This window comes from Gopherus flavomarginatus, chromosome 18, assembly GCF_025201925.1.
Source record: "Gopherus flavomarginatus isolate rGopFla2 chromosome 18, rGopFla2.mat.asm, whole genome shotgun sequence".
NCBI lineage: Eukaryota > Metazoa > Chordata > Testudines > Testudinidae > Gopherus > Gopherus flavomarginatus.
The window spans coordinates 172058-198725 of record NC_066634.1 but is presented as its reverse complement, the minus strand read 5'-3'; the positions used below and the strand labels follow the sequence as shown (position 1 = coordinate 198725).

The following is a 26668-nucleotide window of genomic DNA, read 5'->3' as shown; positions in this document are numbered from 1 at the left end:
GTATCTATCCTACCCCACCCATCCCCTGCTCTCTGTGCTACCCCACATCCACCCACCCCACAGACGCCCCCTCTGTATCTATCCTACCCAACACATCCCCTGCTATCTGTCCTACCCCACATCCACCCACCCCATAGACGCCCTCTCTGTATCTATCCTACCCCGCCCATCCCCTGCTCTGTCCTACCCCACATCCACCCACCCCATAGACGCCCTCTCTGTATCTATCCTACCCCATCCATCCCCCGCTATCTGTCCTACCCCACATCCACCCACCCCATAGACGCCCTCTCTGTATCTATCCTACCCCGCCCATCCCCTGCTCTGTCCTACCCCACATCCACCCACCCCACAGACGCCTCCTTTGTATCTATCCTACCCCACCCATCCCCTGCTCTGTCCTACCCCACATCCATTCACCCCACAGACGCCTCCTCTGTATCTATCCTACCCCACCCATCCCCTGCTCTGTCCTACCCCACATCCATTCACCCCACAGACGCCTCCTCTGTATCTATCCTACCCAACCCATCCCCTGCTCTCTGTGCTACCCCACATCCATCCACCCCACAGACGCCTCGTCTGTATCTATCTGACCCCACCCATCCCCTGCTCTCTGTGCTACTCCACATCCATCCACCCCACAGACGCCCCAGTCTGTATCTATCTGACCCCATCGATCCCCTGCTCTGTCCTACCCCAAATCCACCCACCCCACAGACGCCCCCTCTGTATCTATCCTACCCCACCCATCCCCTGCTCTGTCCTACCCCACATCCACCCACCCCACAGACGCCCCGTCTGTATCTATCCAACCCCACCCATCCCCTGCTCTGTGCTACCCCACATCCACCCACCGCACAGACGCCCCCCTCTGTATTTATCCTACCCACCCATCCCCTGCTCTGTCCTACCCCACATCCATCCACCCCACAGACGCCCCCTCTGTATCTATCCTACCCCACCCATCCCCTGCTCTGTCCTACCCCACATCCATTCACCCCACAGACGCCCCCTCTGTATCTATCCTACCCCACCCATCCTCTGCTCTGTCCTACCCCACATCCATTCACCCCACAGACGCCCCCTCTGTATCTATCCTACCGTACCCATCCCCTGCTCTCTGTGCTACCCCACATCCACCCACCCCAAAGACGCCCCCATCTGTATCTATCCGACCCCACCCATCCCCTGCTCTCTGTGCTACCTCACATCCACCCACCCCATTGACGCCCCCATCTGTATCTATCCTATCCCAACCATCACCTGCTCTGTCCTACCCCACATCCACCCACCCCACAGACGCCCCCTCTGTATCTATCCTCCCGCACCCATCCCCTGCTCTCTGTGCTACCCCACATCCACCCACCCCCACAGACGCCCCCTCTGTATCTATCCTACCCCACCCATCCCCTGCTCTGTCCTACCCCACATCCACCCACCCCACAGATGCCCCCTCTGTATCTATCCTACCCCACCCATCCCCTGCTCTGTCCTACCCCACATCCACCCACCCCCCAGACGCCCCCTTTGTATCTATCCTACCGTACCCATCCCCTGCTCTCTGTGCTACCCCACATCCACCCACCCCAAAGACGCCCCCATCTGTATCTATCCTACCCCACCCATCCCCTGCTCTGTCCTACCCCACATCCACCCACCCCACAGACGCCCCCTCTGTATCTATCCTACCCCACCCATCCCCTGCTCTGTCCTACCCCACATCCACCCACCCCACAGACGCCCCGTCTGTATCTATCCAACCCCACCCATCCCCTGCTCTGTGCTACCCCACATCCACCCACCGCACAGACGCCCCCTCTGTATTTATCCTACCCCACCCATCCCCTGCTCTGTCCTACCCCACATCCATCCACCCCACAGACGCCCCCTCTGTATCTATCCTACCCCACCCATCCTCTGCTCTGTCCTACCCCACATCCATTCACCCCACAGACGCCCCCTCTGTATCTATCCTACCCCACCCATCCTCTGCTCTGTCCTACCCCACATCCATTCACCCCACAGACGCCCCCTCTGTATCTATCCTACCGTACCCATCCCCTGCTCTCTGTGCTACCCCACATCCACCCACCCCAAAGACGCCCCCATCTGTATCTATCCGACCCCACCCATCCCCTGCTCTCTGTGCTACCTCACATCCACCCACCCCATTGACGCCCCCATCTGTATCTATCCTATCCCAACCATCACCTGCTCTGTCCTACCCCACATCCACCCACCCCACAGACGCCCCCTCTGTATCTATCCTCCCGCACCCATCCCCTGCTCTCTGTGCTACCCCACATCCACCCACCCCACAGACGCCCCCTCTGTATCTATCCTACCCCACCCATCCCCTGCTCTGTCCTACCCCACATCCACCCACCCCACAGATGCCCCCTCTGTATCTATCCTACCCCACCCATCCCCTGCTCTCTCTGCTACCCCACATCCATCCACCCCATAGACGCCCCCATCTGTATCTATCCGACCCCACCCATCCCCTGCTCTGTCCTACCCCACATCCATCCACCCCACAGACGCCCCCGTCTGTATCTATCCTACCCCACCCATCCCCTGCTCTCTGTCCTACCCCACCTCCACCCACCCCATAGACGCCCCCATCTGTATCTATCCTACCCCACCCATCCCCTGCTATCTGTCCTACCCCACATGCATCCACCCACTCGATAGACGCTCCCTCTCTGTATCTATCCTACCCCATCCATCCCCCGCTATCTGTCCTACCCCACATCCACCCACCCCATAGACGCCCTCTCTGTATCTATCCTACCCCGCCCATCCCCTGCTCTGTCCTACCCCACATCCATCCATCCACCCACCCATAGACGCCCCCTGTGCCTGGCAGGCCTGCCTGTGCCCCCCACAAAGAACAGGAGTGAGCCCAGCCTGCGGATAGCGCCCACGGGCTGTACGCTGCAGCAGAGGGGATGTGGGGGGTGGAATGAACATCGATTGAACACAAAGAAAACGCAGCAACAGAAAAGTGGAAGAGCCTGTTTCCTGGGTTCAAGGTCCCTGGCCACCTCACCCTTTGCTGGGCTCTTTCAACAGCCATTAACCCTGCCCCACCCCCGTCCCCGGCAGCCTTCTGAGGACTCCATAAAGGGCCACCCCCCCCCCGGGGTCAATGGGCCGTCGCCCCACGGAGTCAGTGAGGCCAGAGCCCCGGGGGCGGGGTGGTAAAGCACCGTCCTATGGAGAGGCCAGTTACACCTCCCACCTCTCGTGTGGGGCAGGGGTTGCCCCATTTGGGAGCTGTCACACCTAGGGGAGGTGGGGGGGGGCACAGGCTGGGCATTGGGGGGAACCCTGCACTTGTTTGGGGCTGTGCCCAACTCAGCCCTGGGGTGGGTCCCTCTGCCACGGCTGTGCAATGCGTTGTGGGTAGGGCCTGCGCCCAGCCAGGGGACGGGGTGGGCCCCCCCCCCCGGGAGACAGCGCATGCTAGAGTGGGAAGGAAGCCCCCCCTCCATGGCCAGCAGGCGCCAGGCCAAGCTGATCACACTGGAGCAGGGGGGTTTGCAAGCAGAACAGGGCAGGGGGTTACATGTCACTGACCCCCCCCAATAGCCACACTGGGAAGGGGGCTGCACTCACGGGTTGGGAACCAGGGCCCAGAGCTGCAGCTGGGAACTAGGGAATCAGTGTGTGTGTGTCGGGGACTGGGCGGGGGAGTGGGAGCCAGGACTCCTGGGTTCCATCCCCGCCTCTGTCCCATTCTTCACTCTCAACCCCCCTCTGTTGGGAGGTGGGGCTGACCCATCCCCTCTCTGAGCTCTGTGGGGCAGGGGCCCTGAACCCAGTCGGGGTCTGTGCTGTGCCCAGCCCCCTGCCACCCACCTCAATGGGCCGTTTCTTTGGCAGCACTGCCAGCTAGGCAGCGCTGCCCCTCGCCAAGCCGTGCCCAAGGCGAGCTGAACAGGGCGCCCTGGGCAGGCAGAGCAGGAGGCCCCACTCCCGGGCAGCTGTGGGAGGCGCGCGAGAGTGTGGAAAACGTTCGAGGATTCACGCCCATCCTTGCTGGCTCTGAACGGGGAGCAGGGGGCCTCACGCCATCGGCTCCGTGTGCCCATCCATGCCACGCAGCCCACCCCAGGAGGCAGCGAATGAAGAGATGCCGGGGGGGGCAGGGGGCAGGTAAAGAGGCTGGGACAGCAAATAGAGTCCAGTACCCTCCCTCCCGTTCTGGCTGGGGGGGGGTGTCAGGAATACTGTGTGCAGTTCTGGTGTCCCATGTTCAAGGAGGATGAATTCAAACTGGAACAGGTTCAGAGACGGGCTACAAGGATGATCCGAGGAATGGAAAAACTGCCTTATGAAAGGAGACTCAAAGAGCTTGGCTTGTTTAGCCTGGCCAAAAGAAGGCTGAGGGGGGATATGCTTGCTCTATATAAATATATCAAGGGGGTTAACGTTAGGGAGGGAGAGGAATTATTTAAGTTTAGTACTAATGTAGACACGAGGACGAATGGGTATAAACTGGATATTAGGAAGTTTAGACTTGAAATTAAACGAAGGTTTCTGACCATTAGGGGAGTGAAGTTCTGGAACAGCCTTCCGAGGGAAGTAGTGGGGGCAAAAGACTTTCCTGGCTTTAAGACAAAGCTTGATAAGTATATGGAGGGGATGTTATGATAGGATCGCTAATTTGGGCAATTGATCTTGAATTACCACCAGACAGGTCTGCTCAATGGTCTGCGGGGAGATGTTGCATGCGATGGGTACTGAGTTGCTGCGGAGAATTCCTTCTTGGGTGCTGGCTGGTGACTCTTGCCCACATGCTCAGGGTTTAGCTGATCGCCATATTTGGGGTCGGGAAGGAATTTTCCTCCAGGGCGGATTGGCAGAGGCCCTGGAGGTTTTTCGCCTTCCCCTGCAGTGTGGGGCACGGGTCGCTTGCTGGTGGTTTCCCTGCAGCTTGAGGTCTTCAAACCATTTTTGAGGATTTCAATAACTCGGTCCTGGGATAGGGGTTGTTATAAAATTGGATGGGTGGGGTTCTGTGGCCTGCCTTGTGCAGGAGGTCAGACTAGATGATCAGATTGGTCCCTTCTGACCTATGAGTCTATGAGTCTATGATTGGGTCCCTGCAGGAGCAAAGTGGGGGGAAGAGGCAGAGTGGGAGAAAAAGGGGGCAAAGGTGGGGTGGATGTGGGCAATGAGGCAGGACTCTCCACAGCTGTCCCCCCCCCTCCCCACCCGCATGGCTTGGGGCATCGGTGTGACCCCGGCTCACAAAAGCAGCTCAGAGGGACGCTGCTTTGGGAGGTTTGAGGCTCAGGACTCCTAGGTTGGCCTGGCTGCTGGGGCACGTTGCCTCAGTTTCCCTCTTCAACTATTCACCCCGTGAGCTCTTCGTGGCAGGGCCTGTGTGCACCCCGTGTGACAGGGCCCCTGAGCGGGGGCAGGATTGGGGATGTCTCTAGTGGCCAGTGTGACAGAGGCCCCCCATCTCCGGGGGAGGGGTCCTGTGTCGCTCCTGGCACGACAGGGCTCCCCATCTCAGTTAGGGGCTGTGCGGCTGCTAGGGGCCTCCTCCCAGCGCTACGGTGTCAGGTTGGCACTAGCAGCCTGGGGGGTCTCTAACCCCTGGCAGTGAGCAGAAAGCAAAGCCAAGGATGGGATAGGGCGTGGTCAGGGTGGGGGGATGAGAGGTGTGATTGAAAGACAGCCCCCCCGCCCCCAACACTCGAAAAGCACCAGACTCCTGGCGGCCAGACAAGTGGCTCTGTCCCGGCTCCTCGTGGCAGCTGGAAGGGGGGGAAAACGGGGCTGGAGGTGGAAGGATAGTGGGGGGGGGGGAGGGATGGAAGGAGCACTGGGAGTTCATCTCAGGCTGTGGCTGGTGAAGGTTTTGAAAGGGGGGGCGTCCCAGGAGGAAGGGGGGGGCAGGTCGCTGCCAAGCGGGGCCTGGGAATGGGCAAGCACAGGAGTGTGTATTTGGGGGGGGTGGGGTGGGGGGGTTGCACACTGTAAGCTGGCAGCTCCTGCCCCACCAGATATGGTGTCTCCCTGTCTGGGAAGTGCAGTCAATGACCCTGCCCTTGTCTCGAGGGCGGGGGCCGTGCAGCGCCCTGTGCGACATGTGGTCCCGATCTTGGTCAAGGCAGTGGTGCCGCTCCTGGTGTGCCAGGGACCGCATTGTGCTAGGTGCTGCACGTGCGCCTGGGAGAGCTCCCGCTCAGAACCCCACCACCTTGGCCACCCTCAGTCCCCACCCGGCTTGACCCACTGCGTAATTTATGAAGGGCCGGATCTGAATTGACATTACTTTGAGCCTCGCTTGGGACGGGGGAAATTACACCCAATCCCCACCCCCCACTTATATTCTGGAGGGGCTGGGGTGGGCGAAAGGTTCAGAGTCGGTTTCCATGGCTCCTGAAATGACCCTGCCAGGCCGCCCAGCTGCTGATCAGTTCCTAAAAGAAACCCAGCCTTTGTCACGACCCCGCCAGACGCCGTCGGGGGGAGGGGGTCGGTAGGAGGGATGCGCCAGGATGGGACGGGGCGGGGGCGGGGGCAGAGGCGAACGAGACCCAGAGCTGTGTGGAGAGAAAAAGCAGCTAGAGAGAGAGAGAGAGATCAGAAAAAAAGAATCGCCAGCCAAAAGGGGGAGGGGTCCTACGCAAAGGGTTACCCTGCCGGGACCGGGGCACCAGAAGCGATCGGACGACACGAGCCACACGAGAAGAAGGCACCAAAAGTCCGTCCCTACCCAGCCCGAGCAATCCGGAGGGATTTCTGCCACCCAGGACGCCGGGGTTCCGCCCCGGGGGAAGGGAGCGACAGGCCCCACTTACCTCGCCATGCGCTTCTCAGAGGAGGAGAAAGGAAGTTTATTGGGGGAGGGAACACCCCAGATTTTGAGGGAGGCTGGGGGAGAGGGGGGCTTAGCGGCCCATGCAGGCCCATCTAGCCCGGTATCCCGCCTGCCCCCATCTCAGAGGAGAGGAATAGAGACCACCCCCATCTGAGTGCAACCCCAGCTAACCTAGCTCCCCGGGAGACAGAAATTCCTAATCTGGTTTCTCTAACCAACCCACGCCCCAGTAGCCCATTGATAAGCTTGGCTCATGTGAAGTGAGTGACTCCAGATTCACACCAGATCAGAATCCGATTCACGGGTGTGTTCAGCAGTAGAATCTGGCCTGTTTGGGGGTCCCCCAAGGGGCCAGGGCAGCATGGAGGTCTCTGACCTCCCCCCACTCCCAAACGGGCATGCACAGAAACACGGAGAGGAGGACATGGACCCAAACAGTGACTGCGAATGGGGCCAGATCCCCAGTTGGTGTCACCCGCTCCACTTCAGCGGGGGAAGCCACCCCCGAGGGACAGAAGAGGGAGCCAGTAAAGGGGTGTGGGGCAGGGCGGGGGTCTTGAATCAACCGGCTAAAGGCAAAAGAGAGAAAGTGACCATATGGCTTTAGGAAATGGAAATCCGGCTCGCCTGAGGTCGGGCAGAGAGCAGAGAGAGAACTGAAAAAAAGAGAGAGGAGACCAGCAGTGAGCATGGGGGGGCCGGGGCGGGGAGGAGGAGAAGGGACATTAAATCTGTCTGGTTTTGTTGTTCAAAAGCACACAAGCAGTAAGAGCAAAACGGTCACTCACTCCCGATGGTGGCAGAAGTGGGATTGCCAGCGGAGAGAATTACGTGAGTAGGGGTAGAAAGATTGGTTACTTCGTGCAGCTGGCTGAGGACCGAGGAGCGGCGCCGCACGGCCCCCTGAAAGGAGCCGCTTCTCTTGAAGGTGCTAACTACTTCCATCTACGAGAGAGAAAATGAGATATACAGAGACGTCGTCCACGCCTGGCACTGAGCATCGGGGCGGGGGACAGGGGAAGCGGCAGCTGCAGAGATCTGGGGGCGTCGGCGGGAGACGGGGGGCTTTAAAAAAAGCCCACGTTGGCTGCTAGGGTCGGAGGGATCTCGGCTTGGGGTTAAAACAACAAACCCATCTCGAATCAGCTCGTGGCGGTGGAGAAACGCATGGGAACGGGGCGCCCACCGGTGGCTTGGGAAGAAGCGGCCCCGTTTCCAAGCCACGCTTATGATTTGGGGGGGGTTCCCCCTCCCCCAAGCCTATGGCTGGAGCCGAGGAGGCTGAGGAACCGGGGAGGGGGGGCGATGGTGGGGGCCGGGTGGAAATCGGCCTCGCTCCATTGACGGAAGCTGGCTTGTGCGGAGCTTCCTGCTGGCTAAGGGACCGTGGGACCATCTGTCTGACCCAGCCACGGAGCAGGCTCGGCAGAGTAACGTCCCGGCATGCCCCCGAAGGAGAAACCAATTCCCCCTGGTGTTAATCATCAGCCCCTTTGTGCCGGCCCGAAGGAGTCTGGCTCGACTGGCGGCTGCTGGCTCCCGCTCCCCCCAAGCTCAGGGCTGGGCGACTGCCCGTGGTGGGGGGCGCCCTGCGGCTGCCGGCGAGGCTCAGAAAGTGTTGCCAGCTGGCAGGGGAGAGCTGCACAGGGGGGGACCCTGATTTCTGGGAGCCAGGACTCCTGGGTTCTCTCCCGGCTCAGGGAGGGCAGTGGGACCTAGCAGTCAGAGCAGGGGGCTGGGTGGGTGCAGGGATGCACAGATGAGTGTCCCTCTGTCCTAGCACCACAAGCCGGGCTCTGCCCCTCACGTTAAGAAAGGAAGGAAACAGGTTACGAGTCGCCATGTCCCAAGAGATGCCGGCTGCAATCAGAAGGGGTTAGTAACCCAGGTCCTCTGAGGAGAGGCCCCCGTAAGCGGCCTCCTGCCTCGCTGCTTCAGAGCCCCCTCGCCCAGCCCCTGACCCCGGGATTGCCGAGGTCGGGTCACACCCTATACCAGCTGAGCTCGCTCAGCTCTCCAGACCCCCAGAGCTGGGCCCAGAACAGGAGCTGGGGGTTTCCCTCGCCACCGAAAAATTCCATGCAAGTTTCCACCCCGTTTTCCACAACATTTTCCGAGGAAAATTTCAACTTCTCCTATTGTTTTAAAAAAGGGAGACTGGCAGAAAAATAAAAACGTTGAGCCCCTATTTCAAAAAATGGTCAGTTTGGTGACTGAAAATGGGATCATTTTGGCCATAAATGGCCAAAAATGGAGTATTTTGGGGCTGAAACCCCAATATTTTGGTCTGAAAATGACCCCAAACTGTAATTTTTGGCCAAAAACTGTATTTTGGATGGAAAAAAATTATTTTCATCAACCATTTTTGGTTGAAAACTTCTGAAAACGATATTTTTGACCAAAAATGGCCCAAACCAATGTGTGTTTGACCAAAAACTGCATTTTTGGTCTGAAAACCAATTATTGTCATTCCAAAATGTGCCCAAACCAGAATGTGTCTGACCAAACCCACATATTTGTGGCCCCAAAATGGCATAAGCCTGGCTGAAAACTGCCTTGTTTCACTCCAGCACTGAGTATTTTGGGCCCAAAATCGAAACATTTTTCAGGCCAAACCTATTCTTTTCCCCAGCAACCAAACCATTTGAATTTTTCCCACTGAAAACCTTAGGGGTCCGTCTCCAAAACAAAATCCCTGTTTTGTAGGAAACGCTGGAGGAATCGTCTACCATTCGCCGATATTCCTCAGCTTTCTCCGATCACATCCGCTGAACTCCTGCCTGGGAAATTCCTTCCAGCACCCAAACAAGGATGCCCGGGGATGGCCCCAGGGTGAATTGGGCTCTCACCCCCTTAAGAACTGGGACCTTATAACCAGCCACAGTCAGTCTGGCTCCCTCTCCCACGTCCAAAATAACCTTAACTCTGCCCACTCCCCACACCCTGGGGTCAGAGGTGCATGATAGAGTGGAGAGGGCTCAGGAGGGGGCCATGCAGAGAGAAGAGTTAAGGTTTGCGGCAGGGGAAATCACATCTCCCATCTGGGGCTCATTCGGCTACAGGGCCAGGGCTGAAATCCATCCCCCTAAGGCAGGGGTCCCCAATGTGGTGCCCATGGGTGCCATGGCACCCGCCGGGGCATCTAAGTGCGCCTGCGTACTGGCCAGCGGACGAGCATCTGCTGAAATGCCACTGACAAGTTGCGTCATCCACAGGCATCGCTGCCAAAATGCCGCCAATTTTCAGCAGTATTTCGGCAGCGACGCCTCTGGATGACGCAGCTTGTCAGCAGCGACGCCTATTGACGTTTCCACTTGGTGGAATTTCAGCGGATGCTCGTCTGCCGCCACGGTCCTCTGTGGCTCGTCTGGTGCCCACCAGATGAAAAAGGTTTGGGACCACTGCCCTAGGGTATGAGGTCTGTGCAGAGCCCAACTAGGGGGCACTACGGGACTACACATAAATGATGGTTGGAGAAAAACTCTCTGGGCAGAGGGAGGGTCAAATGACAGCAAAAACCCTGGGGTCCTGGCTCCTCACCAGCCATGCCTGAGTTTGCAGAGAGCCTGACCCCATTGCTCTGAGAAGGGGGGAGCTGCCCCATTCACCTCACTAGGGTGCAAACACTGATGCCCAGTGCCCGCAAGCTAGAGGGGGCAGGTTACGAATTGGGCGACAAGAAACACCCCAATCTGGTGTCTGAGATGCCTTCCCACCCACCAATGGCTAATACCACGGGTGCCTGTCTAGCCCGGTTTCCTGCCTGGCGCTTCAGATCAGACTCAGGACATCATATTGGTTTGAGCAGGAATTGAAGGTGGAAACAACAGGGCCATGAGCCAAGTGGCCACTGGATCCCCTGCTCAGGGTTAGGAGATTCCTGGCCATCTCTCCTCCCGTCATCTCTAGGCACAAAAGCAAAAAGAGGAGCAGAGAAGGTGGGAAAGGGAGGGGGGTGAGGTTGTTACACGTTGGTGGGGAAAGTGGGATCCCACATTCCAGGCATAAGCGTGAAGGGGCGTGGAGTGGAGATCAGAAAGGGAGGCGGATTAATGCATTGGTAAGGGCAGTGGGATACCCCGGGCCCTACCTGGGTCTGGATGCGGTTGAGGCCGCGAAACCACAGGATCTGGCCTCGGCGCAGCTCCCGCTCGGCATGGTCTATCTCCTCCTCGTCCTCCGCCATCTCCTCGTCCGTGATCTCGTCCTTGCCGGGACCGTGCCCAGCCTCCTTCAGGCATTTCAGGTGGCTGGTGGGGATGGTGGCGATCACCTGCAGGAGCAGTCAGAGAAGGGGTTAAACCCACTCCTAGGAGCACACAGAACCCTGAACCCCTTCCCCTCCCAATCACCACCCTGGAGCCGGGGAGAGACCCTAGGAGTCCTGGCTGCCAGCCCCCCTCCCCTCCCAGAGCTGGGGAGAGAACCCAGGAGTCCTGGCTCCCAGCCCCCCCTCCCCTCCCAGAGCTGGGAAGAGACTCCAGGATTCCTGGCTCCCAGCCCCCCCTGCTCTAACCACCAGCCCCCCCTCCCCTCCCAGAGCCGGGGAGAGACCCCAGGAGTCCTGGCTCCCAGCCCCCCCTCCTCTCCCAGAGCTGGGAAGAGAACCCAGGAGTCCTGGCTCCCATTCCTCCTCCCGTCCCAGAGCCAGGGAGAGAACCCAGGAGTCCAGGTTCATACGTCACGGCACCCATTGCTCCATTCAGTGACTCCCCAGCAGCGGAGCTGAGACTTTACGTAGGGTTTGGAGTCATAGACCTCAGCCAGAGTTGGACAGAGCAGGGGGGCTGGGAGCCAGGACTCCTGGGTTCTCTCCCGGCTCTGGGAGGGGAGTGGGGGCTTGTGGGTTAGAGCAGGGGGGGCTGGGAGCCAGGACTCCTGGGTTCTCTCCCGGCTCTGGGAGGGGAGGGGAGTGCGGTCTGGTGGCTCAGAGCAGGGGGGCTGGGAGCCAGGACTCCTGGGTTCTCTCCCGGCTCTGGGAGGGGAGTGGGGGCTGGTGGATTAGAGCAGGGGTACTGGGAGCCAGGACACCTGGGTTCGCTGCCCGGCTGTGGGAGGGGAGGGGAGGGGGGAGGGAGCCGGGCGCTAGGCAGGCGGGTCGGGCTGCTCACCTGTCCCCACACGAGCTCGCCGATGCCCACAAAGAGGCACCAGAGCCATTGCTCGGCGTTGAGGGGCGAGCAGCTGAACGGCTTCCCCCCGAACTGCACGATGACGATCTGCAAGGAAAGGAGATGGCGGCTGAGCTGGGGAGCAGCCTGGGACAGCTGGGCCGAGCCTTGGACAGGGCCCGTGCAGTGCCTGGCGCGGCCGCGCTCTGGGTGGGGGGGGGCAGAGACGCGCTCAGGTCGTGGGGAGGGCAGGGTCTGTGCAGCGCCCGGCGCGGCCGCGCTCTGAGGAGGGGGCAGGGACGCACTCGGGTGGGGGGCAGGGTCTGTGCAGTACCAGGCGCAGCTGCACTCTGGCTCCAGCGGGGGGCAGTGTCCGTTCAGCGCCCGGCGCGGCCACGCTCTAGGTCGGGGGGAGGCAGGGCTGTACTATGGCTCGGGGGGGGCAGGGTCTGTGCAGCGGCCGCGCTCTAGGTCGGGGGGGGGGCAGGGATGCACTCAGGTGGAGGGCAGGGTCTGTGCAGCGCCCGGCGCGGCCGCGCTCTAGGTCGGGGGGAGGCAGGGCTGTACTATGGCTTGGGGGGGGCAGGGTCTGTGCAGCGCCGGGCGCAGTTGCGCTCTGGCTCCAGCGGGGGGCAGGGTCTGTGCAGCGCCCGGCGCGGCCGCGCTCTAGGTCGGGGGGGAGGCAGGGCTGTACTATGGCTCGGGGGGGGAGGCAGGGTCTGTGCAGCGCCCGGCGCGGCCGCGCTCTAGGTCGGGGGGAGGCAGGGCTGTACTATGGCTCGGGGGGGGGGCAGGGTCTGTGCAGCGGCCGCGCTCTAGGTCGGGGGGGGGCAGGGATGCACTCAGGTGGAGGGCAGGGTCTGTGCAGCGCCCGGCGCGGCCGCGCTCTAGGTCGGGGGGAGGCAGGGCTGTACTATGGCTTGGGGGGGGCAGGGTCTGTGCAGCGCCGGGCGCAGTCGCGCTCTGGCTCCAGCGGGGGGCAGTGTCCGTTCAGCGCCCGGCGCAGCCGCGCTCTAGGTCAGGGGGGGCAGGGATGCACTCAGGTGGAGGGCAGGGTCTGTGCAGCGCCCGGCGCGGCCGCGCTCTAGGTCGGGGGGAGGCAGGGCTGTACTATGGCTCGGGGGGGGAGGCAGGGTCTGTGCAGCGCCCGGCGCGGCCGCGCTCTAGGTCGGGGGGAGGCAGGGCTGTACTATGGCTCGGGGGGGGGCAGGGTCTGTGCAGCGGCCGCGCTCTAGGTCGGGGGGGGGCAGGGATGCACTCAGGTGGAGGGCAGGGTCTGTGCAGCGCCCGGCGCGGCCGCGCTCTAGGTCGGGGGGAGGCACGGCTGTACTATGGCTTGGGGGGGGGCAGGGTCTGTGCAGCGCCCGGCGCGGCCGCGCTCTGGCTCCAGCGGGGGGCAGGGTCTGTGCAGCGCCCGGCGCAGCCGCGCTTTAGGTCGGGGGGAGGCAGGGCTGTACTATGGCTCGGGGGGGGGGCAGGGTCTGTGCAGCGCCCGGCGCGGCCGCGCCCTGGCCCAGGGGTCTGGCCGGCCCCCCAGGTACCTGGATACCGAAGGTGCCCAGGACGATGGCGCAGAAGATGGGGTTCCCGAAGACGCCCTGGAAGACGTTCCGCTCGCCGTGGATCTTGCGGGCGTTGAGCTCGTTGAAAAGCTGCATGAGGACGAAGGTGTTGAAGATGATGGTGTAATGCTCCGACGGGGGCGCGTGCAGGGGGGCGTTCCGCCCGCTGTCGATGTTGAAGATCATCTCCCCTGCGAGAGGGCAGGACGGGGCGTCAGGGGCAGACCCCGAGATCCCCGCTTCCCCGGCAGCCCAGGGCAGACCCGACCCCAGGGGCCTGTCTGTCCGGCACCCCCCATCCCCTCCCCCATGGGACCCTCCAGCCTGGCACCCCCTCCACGACCCCTCCGGCCCAGCACCCCACCCCCACAGCCCCTCCAGCCTGGCACTGCCCCCCACGGGCCCCTCCAGCCCGGCACCCCCCCCCTCCACGGGCCTGTCTGTCCGGCACCCCCCCACCCCCTCCCCCATGGGCCCCTCCAGCCTGGCACCCCCCCCACGACCCCTCCGGCCCAGCACCCCACCCCCACAGCCCCTCCAGCCTGGCACCGCCCCCCACGGGCCCCTCCAGCCCGGCACCCCCCCCCTCCACGGGCCTGTCTGTCCAGCACCCCCCCACCCCCTCCCCCATGGGCCCCTCCAGCCTGGCACCCCCCCACGACCCCTCCGGCCCAGCACCCCACCCCCACAGCCCCTCCAGCCTGGCACCCCCCCACGGGCCCCTCCAGCCCGGCACCTCACCCCACGACCCCTCCGGCCCGGCACCCCACCCCCACAGCCCCTCCAGCCTGGCACCGCCCCCCACGGGCCCCTCCAGCCCGGCACCCCCCCCCTCCACGGGCCTGTCTGTCCAGCACCCCCCCACCCCCTCCCCCATGGGCCCCTCCAGCCTGGCACCCCCCCCACGACCCCTCCGGCCCGGCACCCCACCCCCACAGCCCCTCCGGCCCGGCACCCCCCCCCACGACCCCTCCGGCCCGGCACCCCACCCCCACAGCGCCTCCAGCCTGGCACCCCCCCCCACGGGCCCCTCCGGCCCGGCACCCCCCCCCCACGACCCCTCCGGCCCGGCCTCCCCCCGCAGCCCGGCCTGGGCGCTACCCGCGAAGAGCAGGGTGAAGATGATGCTCAGCTGGTAGACGCTGTGACCCAGGATGCTCTTCATCATGGTGCGGGAGATGAGCGGCTTGTCGCGCCCGTAGGGCCTGCGCAGCAGCAGCGACTCGGTGGGCGGCTCGGTGGCCAGCGCCAGGGAGGCGAACGTGTCCATGATGAGATTGACCCACAGCATCTGCACCGCCTTGAGCGGGGAGTCCTGGGGGGAGGGGAGGCGGGGGCGGGGTCAGTGCAGGAGGGGCGGGGCCAGAGCCCAGGGGGCGGGGCAGTGCAGGGAGGGGGCAGGGCCAGCGCCCAGGGATGGGGTCAGCTCATGGAGGGGTGGGGTCAGCTCAGGGGGGAAGGGCCAGGGCATGGAGGGGGGGGTCAGCTCGGCGGGGAGGGGCCAGCACACAGGGGGCCCAGCATACAGAGGGGACAGGGCCAGCACACGGAGGGGGGGGCCATCGCCCAGGGATGGGGTCAGCTCGAGGGGGGCGGGGCCAGGGCGTGGAGGGGTGGGGTCAGCTCGGGGTGCAGGGCCAGCACATGGAGGGGGGCCCAGCACATGGAGGGGGGTGGGGCCAGCACCCAGGGATGGGGTCATCACATGGAGGGGTGGGGTCAGCTCGGGGGGCGGGGCCAGGTCATGGAGGGGTGGGGTCAGCTCAGGGGGCGGGGCCAGCACACAGGGGGCCCAGCACATGGAGGGGGCAGGGCCAGCACATGGAGGGGGTGGGGCCATCGCCCAGGGATGGGGTCAGCACATGGAGGGGTGGAGTCAGCTCGGGGGGCAGGGCCAGGGCATGGAGGGGGGGGGTCAGCTCGGGGGGCGGGGCCAGCACACAGGGGGCCCAGCACATGGAGGAGTGGGGGTCAGCTCATGGGGCAGGGCCAGGGTATGGATGGGGGGATCAGCTCGGGGGGCGGGGCCAGCACACGGAGGGGGCGGGGTCAGCACACGGGGGCCCAGCACATGGAGGGGTGGGGTCAGCTCGGGGGGCGGGGCCAGCACACAGGGGGCCCAGCACATGGAGGGGTGGGGGTTAGCTCATGGGGCAGGGCCAGGGCATGGAGGGGGGGTCAGCTCAGGGGGCAGGGCCAGCACACGGAGGGGGCGGGGCCAGCACACGGGGGGCCCAGCACATGGAGGGGTGGGGTCAGCTCGGGGGGCGGAGCCAGCACACAGGGGGCCCAGCACATGGAGGGGTGGGGGTTAGCTCATGGGGCAGGGCCAGGGCATGGATGGGGGATCAGCTCGGGGGGCGGGGCCAGCACACAGAGGGGGCAGGGCCAGCACATGGGGGGCCCAGCACATGGAGGGGTGGGGTCAGCTCGGGGGGCGGGGCCAGCACACAGAGGGCCCAGCATATGGAGGGGTGGGGGTTAGCTCATGGGGCAGGGCCAGGGCATGGAGGGGGGGTCAGCTCAGGGGGCAGGGCCAGCACACGGAGGGGGCGGGGCCAGCACATGGAGGGGTGGGGGGTCAGCTCGGGGGCGGGGCCAGCACACGGAGGGGTGGGGTCAGCTCGGGGGGCAGGGCCAGCGCCCAGGGATGGGGTCAGCTCGGGGGCGGGGCCAGCACACAGGAGGCGGGGCCAGCGCCCAGGGGATGGGGTCAGCTCGGGGGGCGGGGCCAGCACACAGGAGGCGGGGCCAGCGCCCGGGGGATGGGGTCAGCTCGGGGGGCGGGGCCAGCACACAGGGGGCGGGGCCAGCGCCCAGGGGATGGGGTCAGCACACGGGAGGCGGGGCCAGCGCCCGGGGGATGTGGTCAGCTCGGGGGGCGGAGCCAGCACACAGGGGGCGGGGCCAGCGCCTGGGGGATGGGGTCAGCACACGGGGGGCGGCCCCCCCCCGCCCCACCTGGGTGATGCAGGCGCCGGTGAAGGCCACCACCACGGCCACCACGTTGACGGTGAGCTGGAACTGCAGAAAACTTGGAGATGCTGTCGTACACGTTGCGGCCCCACATCACCCGCCTTGACGATGCTGGAGAAGTTGTCGTCGGTCAGGATGATGTCCGAGGCCTCCTTGGCGACGTCGGTGCCCGCGATGCCCTGGGGGGGGCACAGCGGGGTCACGGGGGGGCAGCGGCCCAGGGCCCCCCCGCAGCGAGGGCTGGGCTGGGAGCTCAGCCGCTCACACCCTCCCCGGACGGACAGACGGACGCGGGGTGTTGGGGGGTGGATGGACGGGCACGTGCACCAATGCATTGTGGGAAATCCCCTTTCTGGGGCGAGTGGGGGCAGTTTGGGGGAGGCCCAGCTGCAGCGCTTGGGGCTCCGGACGCTGGAGGGGCCCTGGAGCGTGCGGGGGGGGCGCCCAGGGGCATCTCACCATAGCGAAGCCGACGTCGGCCTTCTTCAGCGCCGGCCCGTCGTTGGTGCCGTCCCCGGTCACGGCCACGACCTGCCGCTGCTCCCCGATGGTGCTGTCGATGATGCCTGCGGGTGTGGGGGGCTCAGCTGGGGGTGGGGGCCCATAGCCTGCCCCAGCTCCCCCGCCAGCTCCCCACACCGCATGGGCCCCCCCGTGACCCCATCTCTGCCCCTCATCCTCACCGTCCCCTCCCCTCAGACCCCCAAAGCCCACTCCTCCCTCTGTGCCATCACCTCACCCCCACCCCCCCACGCCTGCCTGGGGGGCGGAGAGGGGGGCGATCTGTACCTTTCACCAGGGTGTGTTTGTCCGTGGGGGACGATCGGGCCAGGACCCTCAGCTTGGGCCAGATCTTATCCAGTTGCTCCTGCTCGATCTGGGAGGGGAAACAACCGAGACAGCAGCTCATGGAGGGGGACTGTCCCCACAGGGCCACCCCCACAAGTCTGGGGCAACCCCCAACCCCAAGGTATAAACCCTCCCCCACTGGAGCTAGGGCAGCGGCGAGGGCAGGGCCATTCTCCCCCCGCGGGGCCGGGGCTGTTCTCCCCCTGTGGGGCTGGGGCCGGGGCCGGGGCCGTTCTCCCCCCAAGGGGCCAGGGCCGTTCTCCCAGCGCGGGGCCGGGGCCGGGGGCGGTTGTAGGGCCGTTCTCCCCCGTGGGGCCGGGGCCGGGGGCGGTAGTAGGGCCGTTTCCCCCCCGCGGGGCCGGGGGGGTAGTAGGGCCGTTTTCCCCCCGTGGGGCCGGGGCCGGGGGCGGTAGTAGGGCCGTTCTCCCCCCCGCGGGGCTGGGGCCGGGGGAGGTAGTAGGGCCGTTCTCCCCCCGCGGGGCTGGGGGCGGTAGTAGGGCCGTTCTCCCCCCGTGGGGCCGGGGCCGGGGCCGGGGGAGGTAGTAGGGCCGTTCTCCCCCCGCGGGGCCGGGGGAGGTAGTAGGGCCGTTCTCCCCCCGCGGGGCTGGGGGCGGTAGTAGGGCCGTTCTCCCCCCGTGGGGCCGGGGCCGGGGGCGGTAGTAGGGCCGTTCTCCCCCTGTGGGGCCAGGGGCGGTAGTAGGGCTGTTCTACCCCCGCGGGGCTGGGGGCGGGGGCGGTAGTGGGGCCGTTCTCCCCCCGCGGGGCCGGGGCCGGGGGCGGTAGTAGGGCCGTTCTCCCCCTGTGGGGCCAGGGGCGGTAGTAGGGCTGTTCTCCCCCCGCTGGGCTGGGGGCGGGGGCGGTAGTAGGGCCATTCTCCCCCCGTGGGGCCGGGGGCGGAGGCGGTAGTAGGGCCGTTCTCCCCCCGCGGGGTCGGGGGCGGTAGTAGGGCCGTTCTCTCTGTACCTCTCCCTTCTCATTGCGGATGCGCCGGTTGAACTCCTTGCCCTCCAGGCAGAGAACGTCCTCCCCGGGCTGGAGGATCCCGCACTTGGCAGCGATGGCCCGGGCCGTGTTGATGTTGTCGCCTGTCACCATCCGGACGGTGATGCCAGCCTTCTGGCACTTGCGGATGGCCTCAGGGACCTGGGGGGGGGCGAGGACAGCGGGACTGGATGGGACCCAGGAGTCCTGACACCTGTCTACACTGCCTCCCCTCCCAGAGCCGGGAGAGAACCCAGGAGTCCTGTCTCCCAGCCCCCCTGCTCTAACCACCAGCCCCCCCCCTTGTGATGAACTGGGAAGGTTCTTATTGTTTTCTCTGAATACTGTGTTGGTGCCTCAGTGTCCCCATGGCAGTTCTTAAGTATCTGGCAGAGCAAAGGGCCAGTGCCCCTAAATGCCTGACCCTCTGTCTCCTAGCAACTGATGGACTGGGCCCCTCCTCTGCAAAGGTGCCAGCTGAAGGTGTTGGAGACAAAGGGGTCAGGAGACCCCCTAGCCCAGGGAAGGGGCTGAGCAGAGAGGAGGGGCTGGGGGGGGTCAGTCTGGAGCTGGCTGGGGACAAGGAGTGAAGTGCACATGTGGGGGGTCTGGCTCACTGCCCCCCAGAATGGACCCGGCCGAGGGGTCCGGTTCGCTGTACCTACAAGTTGTGTTAGACCCTGTTCCTGTCGTCTAATAAACCTTCTGTGTTACTGGCTGGCTGAGAGTCACGTCTGACTGCAAAGTGGGGGTGCAGGACCCTCTGCCCCCCCCAGGACCCCGCTGGGGGGGGGGCTCGCTGTGCGAAGCGCACGGAGGGGCAGAGAATGCTGAATGCTCCAAGGAGAGACCCAGGAGGTGAAGCCGTGGGAGCTTCTTGCCCTGAACAAGTCTGCTCCAAGGGAGAGGAGGCTCCCAGAGTCCTGCCTGGCTTTGTGGGGAGCAGCTCCAGAGCATCGCCCGGGGACTCCGTGACGCCCCCTGCACCCAAACTCCTTCCCAGAGCCAAGAGAGAACCCAGGCATCCTGGCTCCCAGCTCCCCCCGCTCTACGCACCCGCCCCCCCTCCGGTGCCCCCGCAGAGCCGGCAGTACCTCAGGCCGGACGGGGTCCTCGATGCCCACCACGGCGATGCAGGTGAGCTCCCCCATGATGTCGTTCTCGTTGTCCCAGTCGGGCTCCAGGCCGGCAGCGAAGTCCCGGAAGGCCAAGCAGATGGTGCGCAGCCCGTCGCAGGCCATGGGCTCGATCACCTTCTTCACCATCTCGTCCCGGTCCCGCGGGCGGAAGCTGCACAGCTCCCCGCTGCTGCTCAGGATGCTGGAGCACCTGGAAGGGCAGATGCCTGGCTCAGAGCCGGCCCCTTGGGGCAGGGGGGCTGGGAATACAGCCAGGTGCAGCCACCTCTGGGGCAGGGCGCGGGGGCACTCGCCGCGGCCAGGACTCACTTTCTGAGCAGGATCTCGGAGGCCCCCTTGCTGAAGACGCGGAAACCGCCCTGGGGCAGGCGGGTGACGGTGCTCATGGACTTGCGGACCGAGTTGAAGGTATAAACCTTGTAGAGCTTCTCCTCCGGCAGCTGGTCACGCACGGGCTGGTAGTCGCGGCGCAGGTCCAGCAGGAAGCCCAGCAGGGCGCACTCCGTCTTGTTCCCCACCTGCCGCGGCAGCCCCCCGTCCTTCTCTGGAGGCTGCGGGGCGACGGGCGTCAGGACGGCGGGCTCCCCCCGGCCCTCCAGCTCCGCCCTCCCCGGCCCCCCAGCTCCGCCGCCTCCTCCCCGACACCCCAGCTCCACCGCGTCCCCCCCGTCCTTCTCTGGAGGCTGCGGGGCGACGGGCGTCAGGACGGCGGGCTCCCCCCGGCCCTCCAGCTCCGCCCTCCCCGGCCCCCCAGCTCCGCCGCGTCCCCCGCGACCTCCAGCTCCGCCCTCCCCGGCCCCCGAGCTCCGCCGCGTCCCCCCCGTCCTTCTCTGGAGGCTGCGGGGCGACGGGCGTCAGGACGGCGGGCTCCCCCCGGCCCTCCAGCTCCGCCCTCCCCGGCCCCCCAGCTCCGTCCTCCCTGGCCCCCCGGCTCCGCCGCGTCCGCCCTCACCCCCCAGCTCCGCCCTCCCCGGCCCCCCAGCTCCACCGCGTCCGCCCCGACCCCCAGCTCCGCCCTCCCCGGCCCCCCAGCTCCGCCGCCTCCCCCCCGACACCCCAGCTCCGCCGCGTCCCCCCCATCCTTCTCTGGAGGCTGCGGGGTGACGGGCGTCAGGACGGCGGGCTCCCCCCGGCCCTCCAGCTCCACCCTCCCCGGCCCCCCAGCTCCGCCGCGTCCCCCCCGACCTCCAGCTCCGCCCTCCCCGGCCCCCGAGCTCCGCCGCGTCCCCCCCGTCCTTCTCTGGAGGCTGCGGGGCGACGGGCGTCAGGACGGCGGGCTCCCCCCGGCCCTCCAGCTCCGCCCTCCCCGGCCCCCCAGCTCCGCCGCCTCCCCCCCGACACCCCAGCTCCGCCGCGTCCCCCCCGGCCTTCTCTGGAGGCTGCGGGGCGACGGGCGTCAGGACGGCGGGCTCCCCCCGGCCCTCCAGCTCCGCCCTCCCCGGCCCCCCAGCTCCGCCGCCTCCCCCCCGGCCCCCCAGCTCCGCCGCGTCCCCCCCGGCCTTCTCTGGAGGCTGCGGGGCGACGGGCGTCAGGACGGCGGGCTCCCCCCGGCCCTCCAGCTCCGCCCTCCCTGGCCCCCCAGCTCCGCCGCGTCCGCCCTCACCCCCCCAGCTCCGCCCTCCCCGGCCCCCCCAGCTCCACCGCGTCCGCCCCGACCCCCAGCTCCGCCCTCCCCGGCCCCCCCAGCTCCGCCGCGTCCCCCCCGGCACCCCAGCTCCGCCCACCCCGGCCCCCCAGCTCCGCTGCGTCCCCCCCGTCCTTCTCTGGAGGCTGCGGGGCGACGGGCGTCAGGACGGCGGGCTCCCCCCGGCCCTCCAGCTCCGCCCTCCCCGGCCCCCCAGCTCCGCCGCCTCGCCCCCGACACCCCAGCTCCGCCGCGTCCCCCCCGTCCTTCTCTGGAGGCTGCGGGGCGACGGGCGTCAGGACGGCGGGCTCCCCCCGGCCCTCCAGCTCCGCCCTCCCCAGCCCCCCAGCTCCGCCGCGTCCCCCCCGTCCTTCTCTGGAGGCTGCGGGGCGACGGGCGTCAGGACGGCGGGCTCCCCCCAGCCCTCCAGCTCCACCCTCCCCGGCCCCCCAGCTCCGCCGCGTCCCCCTCGACCTCCAGCTCCGCCCTCCCCGGCCCCCGAGCTCCGCCGCGTCCCCCCCGTCCTTCTCTGGAGGCTGCGGGGCGACGGGCGTCAGGACGGCGGGCTCCCCCCGGCCCTCCAGCTCCGCCCTCCCCGGCCCCCCAGCTCCGCCGCCTCCCCCCCGACACCCCAGCTCCGCCGCGTCCCCCCCGTCCTTCTCTGGAGGCTGCGGGGCGACGGGCGGCAGGACGGCGGGCTCCCCTCGGCCCTCCAGCTCCGCCCTCCCCGGCCACCAGCTCCGCCGCGTCCCCCCCAACCTCCAGCTCCGCCCTCCCCGGCCCCCCAGCTCCGTCCTCCCTGGCCCCCCGGCTCCGCCGCATCCGCCCCGACCCCCCAGCTCCGCTGCGTCCCCCTCGACCCCCCAGCTCCGCCGCGTCCCCCCCGTCCTTCTCTGGAGGCTGCGGGGCGACGGGCGTCAGGACGGCGGGCTCCCCCTGGCCCTCCAGCTCCACCCTCCCCGGCCCCCCAGCTCCGCCGCGTCCCCCCCGAACTCCAGCTCCGCCCTCCCCGGCCCCCGAGCTCCGCCGCGTCCCCCCCGTCCTTCTCTGGAGGCTGCGGGGCGACGGGCGTCAAGACGGCGGGCTCCCCCCGGCCCTCCAGCTCCGCCCTCCCCGGCCCCCCAGCTCCGCCGCGTCCCCCCCGACCTCCAGCTCCGCCCTCCCCGGCCCCCCAGCTCCGCCGCGTCCGCCCCGGACCCCCAGCTCCGCCCTCCCCGGCCCCCCAGCTCCGCCGCATCCGCCCCGAACCCCGAGCTCCGCCCTCTCCGGCCCCCCCAGCTCCGCCGCTTCCGCCCCCGACCCCCCAGCTCCGCCCTCCCCGGCCCCCCAGCTCTGTCCTCCCCGGCCCCCCGGCTCCACCGCGTCCGCCCCAACCCCCCAGCTCCGCCGCGTCCCCCCCCGACCCCCCAGCTCCGCTGCGTCCCCCCCATCCTTCTCTGGAGGCTGCGGGGCGACGGGCGTCAGGACGGCGGGCTCCCCCCGGCCCTCCAGCTCCGCCCTCCCCGGCCCCCCAGCTCCGCCGCGTCCGCCCCGACCCCCCAGCTCCGCCGCGTCCGCCCCAGACCCCCAGCTCCGCCCTCCCCGGCCCCCCAGCTCCGCCGCATCCCCCCCGACCCCCCAGCTCCGCCCTCCCCGACCTCCCAGCTCCGCCGCGTCCCCCCTGACCCCCAGCTCCGCCCTCCCCGGCCCCCCAGCTCCGCCGGGTCCCCCCAGCTGTGCCCTCCCCGGCCCCCCAGCTCCGCCGCGTCCGCCCTCACCCCCCAGCTCCGCCGCGTCCCCTCGACCTCCAGCTCCGCCCTCTCCGGCCCCCCAGCTCCGCCGCGTCCCCCCCGACCCCCAGCTCCGCCCTCTCCGGCCCCCCAGCTCCGCCGCGTCCGCCCTCATCCCCCAGCTCCGCCCTCCCCGGCCCCCCAGCTCCGCCGCGTCCTCCCCGACCCCCCAGTTCCGCCCTCCCCGGCCCCCCAGCTCCGCCGGGTCCCCCCAGCTATGCCCTCCCTGGCCCCCCAGCTCCGCCGCGTCCGCTCTCACCCCCCAGCTCCGCCGCGTCCCCCTCGACCTCCAGCTCCGCCCTCTCCGGCCCCCCAGCTCCGCCGCGTCCCCCCCGACCCCCAGCTCCGCCCTCCCTGGCCCCCCAGCTCCGCCGCGTCCGCCCTCACCCCCCAGCTCCGCCCTCCCCGGCCCCCCAGCTCCGCCGCATCCGCCCTCACCCCCCAGCTCCGCCCTCCCCGGCCCGCCCAGCTCCGCCGCGTCCTCCCCGACCCCCCAGCTCCGCCCTCCCCGGCCCCCCAGCTCCGCCAACGTCCGCCCCGGCCCCCCAGCTCCGCCGCGTCCCCCCCGACCCCCTGCTCCACCCTCCCCGGCCCCCCAGCTCCGCCGCGTCCGCCCTCACCCCCCAGCTCCGCCGCGTCCCCCCCGACCCCCCAGCTCCGCCCTCCCCGGCCCCCTAGCTCCGCCGCGTCCGCCTTCACCCCCCAGCTCCGCCCTCCCTGGCCCCCCAGCTCCGCCCCGTCCGCCCCAAACCTCCAGCTCCGCCGCGTCCCCCCCCGCCCCCCAGCTCCACCCTCCCCGCCCCCCCAGCTCCGCCGCGTCCCCCCCGACCCCCCAGCTCCGCCCTCCCCGGCCCCCCAGCTCCGCCGCGTCCCCCCCGAAACTCCAGCTCCGCCCTCCTCGGCCCCCCAGCTCCGCCGCGTCCACCCTCACCCCGCAGCTCCGCCCTCCCCGGCCCCCCAGCTCCGTCCTCCCTGGCCCCCCAGCTCCGCCGCGTCCCCCCTGACCCCCCAGCTCCGCCGGGTCCCCCCAGCTCCGCCCTCCCCAGCCCCCCAGCTCCGCCGCGTCCGCCCTCACCCCCCAGCTCCGCCGCGTCCCCCTCGACCCCCAGTTCCGCCCTCTCCGGCCCACCAGCTCCGCCGCATCCCCCCCGACCCCCAGCTCCGCCCTCCCCGGCCCCCCCAGCTCCGCCGCGTCCCCCCCGACCCCCAGCTCCGCCCTCCCCGACCCCTCAGCTCCGCCGCGTCCGCCCTCACCCCCCAGCTCCACCCTCCCCGGCCCCCCAGCTCTGCCGCGTCCCCCCCAACCCCGCCTGCTCCACCCTCCCCGGCCTCCCAGCTCCGCCGCATCCGCCCTCACCCCCTAGCTCCGCCCTCCCCGGCCCCCCAACTCCGCCGCGTCCCCCCTGACCCCACAGCTCCGCCCTCCCTGGCCCCCCAGCTCCACCGCGTCCGCCCTCACCCCCCAGCTCCGCCCTCCCCGGCCCCCCAGCTCCGCCGCGTCCCCCCCGACCCCCCAGCTCCGCCCTCCCCGGCCCCCCAGCTCCACCGCATCCGCCCCGACCCCCCAGCTCCGCCCTCCCCGGCCCCCCAGCTCTGTCCTCCCCGGCCCCCCGGCTCCGCCGCGTCCGCCCCAACCCCCCAGCTCCGCCGCGTCCCCCCCGACCCCCCAGCTCCGCTGCGTCCCCCCCATCCTTCTCTGGAGGCTGCGGGGCGACGGGCGTCAGGACGGCGGGCTCCCCCCGGCCCTCCAGCTCCGCCCTCCCCGGCCCCCCAGCTCCGCCGCGTCCGCCCCGACCCCCCAGCTCCGCCGCGTCCGCCCCAGACCCCCAGCTCCGCCCTCCCCGGCCCCCCCAGCTCCGCCGCATCCCCCCCGACCCCCCAGCTCCGCCCTCCCCGACCTCCCAGCTCCGCCGCGTCCCCCCTGACCCCCCAGCTCCGCCCTCCCCGGCCCCCCAGCTCCGCCGGGTCCCCCCAGCTCTGCCCTCCCCGGCCCCCCAGCTCCGCCGCGTCCGCCCTCACCCCCCAGCTCCGCCGCGTCCCCCCCGACCCCCAGCTCCGCCCTCCCCGGCCCCCCAGCTCCGCCGCGTCCGCCCTCATCCCCCAGCTCCGCCCTCCCCGGCCCCCCAGCTCCGCCGCGTCCCCCCTGACCCCCCAGTTCCGCCCTCCCCGGCCCCCCAGCTCCGCCGGGTCCCCCCAGCTATGCCCTCCCCGGCCCCCCAGCTCCGCCGCGTCCGCTCTCACCCCCCAGCTCCGCCGCGTCCCCCTCTACCTCCAGCTCCGCCCTCTCCGGCCCCCCAGCTCCGCCGCGTCCCCCCCGACCCCCAGCTCCGCCCTCCCTGGCCCCCCAGCTCCACCGCGTCCGCCCTCACCCCCCAGCTCCGCCCTCCCCGGCCCCCCAGCTCCGCCGCGTCCCCCCCGGCCCCCCAGCTCCACCGCGTCCGCCCCGACCCCCCAGCTCCGCCCTCCCCGGCCCCCCAGCTCCGCCGCGTCCACCCTCACCCCGCAGCTCCGGCCTCCCCGGCCCCCAGCTCCGTCCTCCCTGGCCCCCCAGCTCCGCCGCGTCCCCCCTGACCCCCCAGCTCCGCCGGGTCCCCCCAGCTCCGCCCTCCCCGGCCCCCCAGCTCCGCCGCGTCCGCCCTCACCCCCCAGCTCCGCCGCGTCCCCCCCGACCCCCAGCTCCGCCCTCCCCGGCCCCCCAGCTCCGCCGCGTCCCCCCCGACCCCCAGCTCCGCCCTCCCCAACCCCCCAGCTCCGCCGCGTCCGCCATCACCCCCCAGCTCCGCCCTCCCCGGCCCCTCAACTCCGCCGCGTCCCCCCTGACCCCACAGCTCCGCCCTCCCCGGCCCCCCAGCTCCGCCGCGTCCCCCCCGACCCTCCAGCTCCGCCCTCCCCGGCCCCCCAGCTCCGCCACGTCCGCCCTCACCCCCCAGCTCCGCCCTCCCCGGCCCCCCAGCTCCGCCGCGTCCCCCCTGACCCCCCAGCTCCGCCGCGTCCCCCCCGGACCCCCAGCTCCGCCGTGTCCTCCCCAACCCCCCAGCTCTGCCCTCCCCAGCCCCCCCATGTTCCCCCTCCAGCCACCCTGAGACACATTCAGCTGGGGTCCCCCCTCCAGCCTCCCAGCTCTGCTGAATCCCCCCTTCAGGGAGGCACTAGGGGGAGGTTCGGAGGGCACCAGGGGACGATGGAGTGGGAGGTTTGGGGTGGGAGGTTCGGGAGCACCCCAGAGAAACGGGGGGCGGTCCGGGGGCTCTGGAGCAGGGCAGGGGGCTCGCAGGGCCCCCCACTCACTAGTATCTTGGTGGTGTAGGCACTATTGATGGCGATGGCGTGCACCAGCAGGTCGAGGATGCGGGGCGGCAGGCTGCCGGGGTCGGGCGTCTGGCGGTAGTGGGTGTCGCCCAGGTAGGCCTGCACGACCGTCATGCGGTTGGTGGTGAGGGTGCCCGTTTTGTCGGAGCAGATGGCCGTGGCGTTGCCCATGGTTTCGCAGGCGTCCAGGTGCCGCACCAGGTTATTGTCCTTCATCATTTTCTGAAGGGCAGAGAGGACACCCCCCACCCCCTGTCAGCCTCAGATCTGACCCTGATGCCGGGAGCCAGACGGAGACACGGGGGGGCTCTCTGGGGTGCCCTGTGTTCTCATTAGGGTGAGGGAGCCGGTTTCAGCTGGGCCCACTAGGGGGCACTCTCCCGGCACAGAGTTCCCGTGTACCACGTTCCCAGTGCCCACGGGGGTGCTCTGAGACAGACCCGGAGTGACCCCCATAGGGGCAAACCTTGGGATCCCTCTCTCCTGGAGCTCTCTGGGCTC

The 26668-nt window shown here is 68.6% G+C and overlaps 1 protein-coding gene across 1 annotated transcript in view; it reads right to left on the bottom strand.

Annotated features, from left to right (window-relative positions):
- The window catches only part of LOC127036812 (plasma membrane calcium-transporting ATPase 3-like), a 72808-nt gene that overhangs the window by 4097 nt on the left and 42043 nt on the right, over nt 1-26668 (bottom strand). The window contains 13 exon segments of the mRNA XM_050928041.1: nt 10938-11120; nt 11959-12066; nt 13500-13711; nt 14622-14835; nt 16482-16553; nt 16555-16593; nt 16595-16675; nt 16956-17062; nt 17286-17373; nt 18309-18488; nt 19421-19655; nt 19775-20016; nt 26147-26389. Coding sequence (XP_050783998.1) covers nt 10938-11120; nt 11959-12066; nt 13500-13711; nt 14622-14835; nt 16482-16553; nt 16555-16593; nt 16595-16675; nt 16956-17062; nt 17286-17373; nt 18309-18488; nt 19421-19655; nt 19775-20016; nt 26147-26389 — 2004 coding nt within the window.